Source organism: Salmo trutta, chromosome 32, assembly GCF_901001165.1.
Source record: "Salmo trutta chromosome 32, fSalTru1.1, whole genome shotgun sequence".
NCBI classification, from domain to species: Eukaryota; Metazoa; Chordata; class Actinopteri; order Salmoniformes; family Salmonidae; genus Salmo; species Salmo trutta.
The window spans coordinates 3,965,893-3,976,328 of record NC_042988.1 but is presented as its reverse complement, the minus strand read 5'-3'; the positions used below and the strand labels follow the sequence as shown (position 1 = coordinate 3,976,328).

The 10,436-nt window shown below is 42.0% G+C and overlaps 1 protein-coding gene across 3 annotated transcripts; it reads left to right on the top strand.

The window, feature by feature from the left end:
* Window positions 1-325: 325 nt before the first annotated feature.
* Window positions 326-9,433, top strand: sgf29 (SAGA complex associated factor 29). Of its 3 annotated transcripts, none has more exons than XM_029727133.1 (10): window positions 326-581; window positions 2,670-2,743; window positions 6,417-6,492; window positions 6,969-7,041; window positions 7,389-7,453; window positions 7,602-7,731; window positions 7,952-8,098; window positions 8,250-8,285; window positions 8,433-8,595; window positions 8,869-9,433. In XM_029727133.1, the coding sequence occupies exons 2-10, from the start codon at window positions 2,678-2,680 to the stop codon at window positions 8,983-8,985; spliced, it is 873 nt and encodes a 290-aa protein (XP_029582993.1). In that variant the 5' UTR covers window positions 326-581; window positions 2,670-2,677; the 3' UTR covers window positions 8,986-9,433. The 3 variants fall into 3 exon arrangements, with proteins under 3 accessions (XP_029582993.1, XP_029582991.1, XP_029582992.1); XM_029727131.1 differs by lacking the exon at window positions 326-581 and adding an exon at window positions 785-883; XM_029727132.1 differs by lacking the exon at window positions 326-581 and adding an exon at window positions 805-889.
* The last annotated feature ends 1,003 nt before the right edge of the window (window positions 9,434-10,436 follow it).

The window sequence follows — 10,436 nt, the reverse complement described above, 5'->3', positions numbered from 1 at the left end:
GTGACTAAGCCTACTCTCAACAAACACACTGAACACACAAATACTCACACACACACACAATGATAAACAGCACGGAGCGTCCCAGACAGTTTTGACACATGGCAGATAAGCCAACACTTACCTGTGTCTGTCTATGGTCCATTTTACGACCTCATTTTCTCCTTGACAGTGTTGAATATTAACTTTTCAGTATCTCCACCTCACCACCCTTTGCCCCCCCTCCACACACACACACAACTAGTAATATCAAATAGATACAATACATTGCTTTACATTAGGGCACTGTCTACCTAGCTTTACATTCATATTAGTTGTCTATTGAGTTTTGTTCTTAGTGATTGTTTTGCTGTTTATGTAGCTGTTTTCTTCACCATAGTGTTTATAGCTGGTGTTTGTTTCCAGATGCCAAACCTCCCTCCACTCCCTCGCAGAATTCTGCTGACGGAACATTTTACACAAGCTTCAGAAAAAGAACAGAACATTACAGTCCGATTTAATGTGTTTACAAGAGAACGCCTCAAAAGAACTGTCTGTATGTTTCAATATGTAAACATTGAGGAGAGATGTTTGGAAGATAGAATGTAAGTGTAAATTACATGGGTTGCTAAACGAATTCAAACAATTATATTTACGTGTTATTATATATTTACGTGTGATTTTTATATATATATATATATATATATATATAAATAAAATACTTTTTTTTTTACATTAGAACACCCATATGGTAGAGAGAGGCCTTATTTGTATACCGTCTATGGCCGAGATGCCATATTGAAAGACGCGTAAGACAAACGTTTGGGGTAGTACGGTTTGTCCTCGCTGCCAGTCCGTAGTAGGCCTTGAAACGAATGAAAGCTAACAAGCTACCTAACTACCAAAGGTAAAGGTAGGGAATGTATAGTTCTAAACATGTTGTATAACAATTTACCAAAATGTAACTTTACTCCACAAAATAAACTGCGTTTGGTGGTTGATAAAAAGGAAAGATCACGTTTAAGTCATCATCGAAGCTAGCTTGCTAGATTTTTACAATTTAGCTGGCTAGCTTCCTGTAATATGTTTGTTCTGACCACGTTAGTTAACTTTTGCAGACAACTTGCCAGTACAAAGTAAATATGACGTACGTTGCGAACAATACAACTACCTAGTAATGTAACCTTACTGTTAGCTATGTTAGCCAGAAGATTCCAACCCTACCGTTACGCTTGTTTACATTGAGCTGCACTGGGGTCAGAACGCAATCACGGTTAGATTAAATGCCCATTGCAGTCAAAGACGTGATTTCCTGAGTTGTATATATATATATATATATATATTCCCACACTATGTAGTTGGAATAATATTAGGAAAATTATGATAATGCCTGTAAGAGCTCTTTCAAAATACCTGAAATTTCAGCCTGTTTTGGTGGGATGGAGTTTTTGCCTGCCTGGTGACATCACCAGGTGGTAAATTAGTTAATAGACCAGTGGGCGGTATTAGATTATGCTGAGCTGCAGGGCACGGGTCTATGGCCCGTGACATGAATGGGGAAAGCGGTGAGGGAGGAGCACCCTTCTAAAATTGAGTACTGATCTAAAAAGGAAAGATCACGTTTAAGTCATCATAGAAGCTAGCTTGCTAGATTTTTACATGTTGTCAACAAGGCAGCATGGTACATCATCCAGTAACATACAACATCTCTTTTCCATAAAATGTATGTTTGAATTTTCAAACTGGTTTTTATTGGAAAGGCAGATAATGTGTTTTTTATCAAAAGCAATCACTTTTGAATGTGAAAACACAGAATCCTACTCATTACTCCACGTGCTTAAAATACGTCACTTTTGTTTTGACCCAACTTCGCCGTGGGCTTTGAATGGGACACATGGCCCAGACAGCTCAGTTCAAAAACAAATGTAATCAACATTCAGCCGTTTAATAACACACCTATCTGGGCGCCCAGGCCAGATAAGTCGAATCCCCTCAATAAGCGAGTGAGTTCCAAACCTCTCTGCCAATAACAGCTAGTTTTCTGTTTTCCCCGCCCCACATAGACCACTCCCAGACAGTCCTAACAATTCTTGCTTGAGAAATTGGTATTTGCTAAGAAGCTATTTTTGTTTCTTGTTGACCATTTTAATTGAAAACAGTCACAATAAGGTACTTAATTGTTACCCAGAAGTTATTTGATATTTAGAGAAAAATGGCAGCATTGGACCAAACTGATACATCGAGAAGATTGAAATACTGCTAGCTTTCCGGGAAAACTGCCTTTTTTTTCTCATGCTAGCTAGCAGTAGCCACCGCCACCATTTTGGAATGGCAGTGTCAGCCAATCAGCTCCTTTGTTGTCTAACGCATGTCATTCCACAATGGCTACTGCTGGATAGCATGAGGACGAAAAGGGCAGCTTTCCGGAAATAAAAGCAGTCATTCAATCTTCCCGGTGTAACAGTTGGAATAATGGGGCAATTCGGAGTACAACACAATTTCTCATCTCCAGAGTCTTAATCTAACCATGATGATGTTCCCGACCCAAGTGCAACTCAGTGTGAACAAGCGTAACGGTAGGGTTGGAATCTGCTGGCTAGCTATCATGTCTGCAAGGCATGTCTATCATGTTGCTGCTTAAACTCAAGTGAAACTAATTTGATGAATGCATTTTGGACATCTCGTTACCACAGGCAAAATCATGTCGGCAGACACCAAAATCGCAGAGCTTTTAACAGAGCTCCATCAACTCATCAAGCAGACGCAGGTAAGTCTCAACCAATGATTGCTATGCCCAAGTGATGTTGTCATCAGAAGCACTGACCAGTGACTCAGGGACCACAGTGGAGGACGGTTATTTGATAAATAAATAGCTACCTAGCTAGTAATATTCAAATGTGACTCCTATGGCTCATATTTTTACATCATGCCATCATAGGGATTGAAGTCACATTTGGGAGTAATGTAATACCTAGCAAAATTGCCCTGAAATCTCTTTAGTCATATCCCAGTTTACCTTTTTGCTAATGGTCTTGCCTACACCTAGCGAACAGTTTTTAAATTATATGAGGAAAAAAATATGAAATTTGATTTGGAACGGCAAGCCAGACAAAATTAAACGGGCCTATTTATATAATGAATATGAATGTGGGGGGCAGATATTATTAAATGTTAAAGTATTAGACCTCTCAATAAAGGCTCCAGTCATACAAAAGTTATACTTAAATCCAAACTGGTTCTCTAGCAAATTAGTAAGAATGTCTCACCCTATATTCAAGAAAGGCCATTTTGCCATTATTCAGATTACAACCTCTCACTTTGTTATTCAAAAAGGAAATCATCTCCCAAATATTGCTATTTTTAAAACAAGCCATAGAAAGTTGGTTGCAATTTCAATTTAATCCACCAGAAAAGACAAAACAAATAATACTACAAATATTGTTGTTAAAATAAATACGACTGGTGGAGTTATGTCATACATGCAGCTAACTAAAACACAGCAAAAATGGAAGAGGAAAGTGGAAGGGGGAAAAAGTCAGGAATGTGTCTGTTGGACCTGCATTAAAGACCATAATTGGTTAAAGAAAATTGTGATAAATAAAAAATTATATCAGTTTCATTTAAGGACCAAAAATGTACAGCTGTGCCATATAGATTGCAAAAGAGATTTTTGATGTACCGATTCCACGGCACGTGGTTTATGAACTGATACGCAAAACAACGCCGGATTCAAACCTCTTCTGCTAAGAGACAGAAACATTAGATCATTTGTTTTGGTACTGTCCATATGTAGCTTGTTTTGGGACTAATAACAACAAGATAACTAATGTAAAACATACTGTAAAACGTATATAGGTTAAGAACTTTTTTGAAAGAGCACAGTTTGAAAGATATGGCAAATAGAAATCAAACCGGATGGACATGAGAAATATATGGGAGAGGTTGAGGGTAGAGGAATGACAATTTAAAAACAAAATAAAATGTATAAAATAGACTGTGTCCATGAAATGTATACAGTATGTATAAGCTGGAAAGACAGGCCTAAGGCACCAACATTGCACCAACATGGTTTAAATTAATCTAGGATTAACCCACCCATATGTGTTGTTGTTCACTCGTTTGCTCCAATTGGGGGAGGGGTGGCAGGGTTGGAGGGTAATAAAGGAAATATATATTTTTTAAAGATGTGCGTATACACACACATCTTTAAAAAATATATATTGATTGCTACGCCCAAGTGATGTTGTCATCAGAAGCACTGACCAGTGACTCAGGGACCACAGTGGAGGACGGTTATTTGATAAATAAATAGTTGCCTAGCTAGTAATATTCAAATGTCACTCCTATGGCTCATATGGTCCAATGCTACCGTTTTTCTCTAAATATCAAATAACTTCTGGGTAACAATTTACCTACCACCTTATATTGTGTGTGTGTGTGTGTGTGTGTGTGTGTGTGTGTGTGTGTGTGTGTGTACAGTTGAAGTCGGAAGTTTACATACAGTTAGGTTGGAGTCATTAAAACTCGTTTTTCAACCACTCCACAAATTTCTTGTTAACAAACTATAGTTTTGGCAAGTCGGTTAGGACATCTACTTTGTGCATGACACAAGTAAGTTTTCCAACAATTGTTTACAGAATGATTATTTCACTTCTAATTCACTGTATCACAAATCCAGTGGGTCAGAAGTTTACATACACTAAGTTGACTGTGCCTTTAAACAGCTTGGAAAATTCCAGAAAATTATGTCATGGCTTTAGAAGCTTCTCATAGGCTAATTGACATCATTTGAGTCAATTGGAGGTGTACCTGTGGATGTATTTCAAGGCCTACCTTCAAACTCAGTGCCTCTTTGCTTGACATTATGGGACAAGCAAAAGAAATAAGCCAAAACCTCAGAAAAAAAATTGAAGACCTCCACAAGTCTGGTTCAGCCTTGGAAATAATTTCCAAACGCCTGAAGGTACCACGTTCATCTGTACAAACACTAGTATGCAAGTATAAACACCATGGGACCACGCAGCTGTAGCTCGCTCAGGAAGGAGACACGTTCTGTCTCCTAGAGATGAATGTACTTTGGTGCGAAAAGTGCAAATCAATTCCAGAACAACAGCAAAGGACCTTGTGAAGATGCTGGAGGAAACAGGTACAAAAGTATCTATATCGACAGTAAAATGAGTCCTATATCGACATAACCTGAAAGGCTGCTCAGCAAGAAAGAAGCCACTGCTTCAAAACCGCCATAAAAAAGCCCGACTACGGTTTGCAACTGCACATGGTGACAAAGATCGTACTTTTTGGAGAAATGTCCTCTGGTCTGATGAAACAAAAATATAACTGTTTGGCCATAATGACCATCGTTATGTTTGGAGGAAAAAGGGGGAGGCTTGCAAGCCGAAGAAACCATCCCAACCGTGAAGCACGGGGGTGGCAGCATCATGTTGTGGGGATGCTTTGCTGCAGGAGGGACTGGTGCACTTCACAAAAAAGATGGCATCATGAGGCAGGACAATTATGTGGATATATTGAAGAAACTTCACAAGACATCAGTCAGGAAGCAAATGGCTCTTCCAAATGGATAATGACCCCAAGCATACTTCCAAAGTTGTGGCAAATGGCTTAAGGACAACAAAGTCAAGGTATTGGAGTGGCCATCACAAAGCCCTGACCTCAATCCTATAGAAAATTTGTTGGCAGAACTGAAAAGGCGTGTGCGAGCAAGGAGGCCTACAAACCTGACTCAGTTACACCAGCTCTGTCAGGAGGAATGGGCCAAAATTCACCCAACGTATTGTGGGAAGCTTGTGGAAGGCTACCCAAAAAGTTTGATCCAAGTTAAACATATTAAAGGCAATGCTACCAAATACTAATTGAGTGTATGTAAACTTCTGACCCACTGGGAATGTGATGAAAGAAATAAAAGCTGAAATAAATCATTATCTCTACTATTATTCTGACATTTCACATTCTTAAAATAAAGTGGTGATCCTAACTGACCTAAAACGGGAATTTTTACTAGGATTAAATGTCAGGAATTGTGATAAACTGAGTTTAAATGTATTTGGCTAAGGTGTATGTAAACTTCCGACTTGAACTGTGTGTGTGTGTATATATATATTTATTTGCAAAGAAATATATGGGCAATTGGAAGTGATGCAGACAATTAAATTGACAGAAGCTACAATCTATCTGCAATATTAAAGCTGATCTACACCCTAAAATATTTTATTTATTTAAATAAATAAAAAAATATACCTAGCAATGCAGAATAGAAATGATATGCAGAGATCAAATTAAATCTCATTGCCAAAACATAAGTCATTTTAATACATTGAGGTTTTGTGTGCACATGACATGTTATTCTTGCTGATTTACTGCGTCATGTTGCACCTATGCAACAACCACTTTGTAATAGTAATCCCTTTCCTTCTCTTTTTCAGGAGGAGCGGTCGCGCAGTGAACACAACCTGCTCAACATCCAGAAAACACATGAGAGGATGCAGACTGAGAACAAGAGTGAGCCTCTACCTCGCCTCCCCACGTTCCCCTTTGTCCATCAACACTGCAACACTATTTTAGAACTCTTCATGTTACAGTTACTCACCGTTTCTATTCATGTGTCGTCTGGCTAACTCTTTACCCCACACACACACACACGTTATGTTCTTCTAACCTCGTGGGGACCTAAAATGAATTTCCATTCAAAATCCTATTTTCCCTAACCCCTAAACCTAACCCTTACTTGTAACCCTAAACCTTACCACTAACCTCTTATCCTAACCCTAATTGTAACCCTAACTCCGAAGATTAAAATAGCCTTTGTCCTCATGGGGATGTGGGGAAATGTCCCCACGAGGGAGAATGTTCTTTATTTTACTGTCCTTGTGGGAACTTTTGGGGATTTTAGATCCCCACAAGGATAGACAAACCCACACACACACACACACGCACACAGTGTAATAAGGTGTTATTCTTGTCCCCATCTCCCCCAGCCTCCCCTTATTACCGGACTAAGCTGAGGGGACTCTACACCACAGCCAGAGCAGACGCTGAGGCAGAGTGCAGGTCGGTAGCCTACACCTGAAAAAGAAAAGGCGAGCCGCCCACTCTAGGAGCTCAGATGCAATAATTTAATAACCAACGTTTCGACAGACAAGCCGTCTTCATCAGGGTAGCCTACACTGACATCCCTATGCCCCTTGCACTATGCCCCTTGGAGTGTCTGCTGATCTGATATGATAGGTTTGGTGTAAGCCATTTAATGTAATGTTTCCTTTCACCTATGCAACTGTGGTAGTTCAGTGATTAGATGTGTTTTTGTCTTGCGTTCAGAAATCATCGCCACCATGTGGAGTAAGTAAGTACAGCTCCATTCCAAAGTAATAACTCGGGCACCACTCTCTCTCCCACAGTATTCTTCGTCATGCCCTCGACAAAATTGCAGAGATCAAATCCTTATTGGAGGAGAGGCGAATAGGTAAGGAGAGTATGGCTGTGACTGAATTCTCATAACACCTTGCATCCTATTTAGGAAGGAGAGGAGACGAGGAGAAGAAGCCGCTGTGTACTATTGAGATGCAGCCCATGCCTCACTATCTCCCCTCTCTCTCTCTCCTCTCCCCCAGCGGCTAAGATGGCAGGGGTGAACAGCGACAATGACCCCCCCAGGAAGACCATGCGGAGGGGGGTGCTGATGACACTGCTCCAACAGTCAGCCATGACGCTCCCGCTGTGGATCGGCAAGCCAGGAGACAGGTAGGGTCTGATGATTCAGTCTCTCTCTTGAGCCCTGTTCAGTACTGCACAACATAGCAAAATGTTTTACAACGGTAAATTAAAATCTGTGTTCTTATTGTGCACAGTTCAAGTTCAGTACCTCCCCCATTTTTCTTCCACCTGCCCCTTTTTTCTGTCCTCCATTACTATATTAAACCCTCCACCCTTCCCTGTATCCCCCTCTCCTCTTCCTCTCCAGTCCTCCTCCCCTGTGTGGGGCGATGCCAGCCAGCAGTGACTACGTGGCCAAGCAGGGGGACAAGGTGGCAGCGCGGGTCAAGGCCGTGGACGGAGACGAACAGTGGATCCTGGCCGAGGTGGTCAGCTACAGCCACTCCACCAACAAGTAACTATCAGCAAATCAGCTCCAGCCACTGTTAGCCAATCAAGTACAGCCATATCCCACTGTTACCAATCAACTACAGCCTTTAACACTTTTAGCCAATCAGCTACAACACAGACTGTTTTGAGTTGTATTCTTCTGCTCTGTCCTTCAGGTACGAAGTGGATGACATTGATGAGGAAGGAAAAGAGTAAGTCATTGTCTTCATTTTCTTTATTTCTCTTCCTACTATTTTGTCTTGTACATTATATTTTATGCCCTGAAAATCTTACCTCGGATGTAATGACAATTATCTACTCTACTTCTCCCCCCCCAATCTCCCATCCTCCTCCTCCAGGAGACACACCCTGAGCAGGCGGCGTATCATCCCCCTGCCCCAGTGGAAGGCCAACCCAGAGACGGACCCGGAGGCCCTGTTCAGTAAAGACCAGCTGGTGCTGGCCCTCTACCCCCAGACCACCTGCTTCTACAGAGCCCTTATCCACACACACCCACACCGGGTGAGACAAGGAAAGGGAGAGGAGGGGAGGGGAGGGGGGGGGGGACTTATTGATGTCATTGGAATACATTTTATTTGATGACGAAGCTGGTTCAGTTGGAGATAATGTTACTGTACACCAAACCCTGCATCCAGGCTGGCCCCTCGCTTGGCAGCTTCCTCTCCATCAATCCTAATCCTAATCATAACCATTAGTGGGGAAAATGCTAAACTGACCCCAAATCAGTGAACCCTGTTCTCTCCACTAACCACCATGCTCTCTCTGCCCTCTCAGCCCCAGGACGACTACTCAGTGCTGTTTGAGGACACATCGTACGCAGACGGCTACTCCCCGCCCCTCAACGTAGCTCAGAGATACGTGGTGGCCTGCAAAGAGAACAAAAAGAAGTAAAGAAGAGAAGAGGGAGTCAGTCGAAATCAAGGGGACTGAAGATGCTGTGTAGACAAGTGTTCCAAGACAAGTGTTTCCAACCACTCCTCTCCCCAGAATAACAATCGGTTCCATACCCTAGCCACACGTATGGACACACTGAGGGCAGGTTTGGGCAGCTATCTGTGAGGCTCAGTCAATCTAGGGAGTTGTATTGATATCCAACGGTGTGTTATAATGGCTCATCTGTTTGATCATCGTGAGACGTGCAGGATGTTCTGTGCTCTGTTCTGTCTGTATTGGCCTGGTGGTGACATGACTGTGCTTATTGTGGAACGGGCTATGCTGCATGTGTGATGTAAAAAAAAAAAAAAAAAAACGTTAACAAAAAAACTATTTTAAAAATGTGTATGTTGACTATGGACACTGAGTAAGAATAAATGTTTTTTATATACAGTACCAGTCAAAAGTTTGGACACAGCTACTCATTCAAGGGTCTTTCTTTATTTGTACTATTTTCTACATTGTAGAATAATGAAATAACACATGGAATGTATGTAACCAAAAAAGTGTTAAACAAATGAAAATATATTACATTTGAGATTCTTCAAAGTAGCCACCCTTTGCCTTGATGACAGCTTTGCACACTCTTGGCATTCTCTCAACCAGCTTCACGAGTCACCTGTAATGCATTTCAATTAACAGGTGTGCCTTGGTAAAAGTTAATTTGTGAAATGTCTCCTTAATGCGTTTCAGCCAATCAAGGTAGGGGTGGTACACTGAAGATAGCCCTATCAGTATACATTTAAACTCCGATGATGCTGTGACACACCGCCCCAGACCATGACGGACCCTCCACCTCCAAATCGATCCCGCTCCAGAGTACTGGCCTCGGTGTAACGCTCATTCCTTCGACGATAAACCGAATCCGACCATCGCCCCTGGTGAGACAAAACCACGACTCGTTTTGTCAGTCCTGTCTGGCAAAAAGATCACTTTTTGCCAGTCCTGTCTGGTCCAGCGACGGTGGGTTTGAGCCCATAGGTGATGTTGTTGACGGTGATGTCTGGTGAGGACCTGCCTTACAACAGGCCTACAAGCCCTCAGTCCAGCCTCTCTCAGCCTATTGCGGACAGTCTGAGCACTGACGGAGGGATTGTGCGTTCCTGGTGTAACTCGGGCAGTTGTTGTTGCCATCCTGTACCTGTCCCGCAAGTGTGATGTTCGGATGTACTGATCCTGTGCAGGTGTTCTTACACGTGGTCTGCCAGTACGAGGACAATCAGCTGTCCGTCCGGTCTCCCTGTAGCTCTGTCTTAGGCGTCTCACAGTACAGACATTGCAATTTATTGCCCTGGCCACATCTGCAGTCCTCATGCCTTCTTGCAGCATGCTTAAGGCACGTTCACGCAGATGAGCAGGGACGCTGGGCATCTTTCTTTTGATGTTTTCCAGAGTCAGTAGAAAGGCCT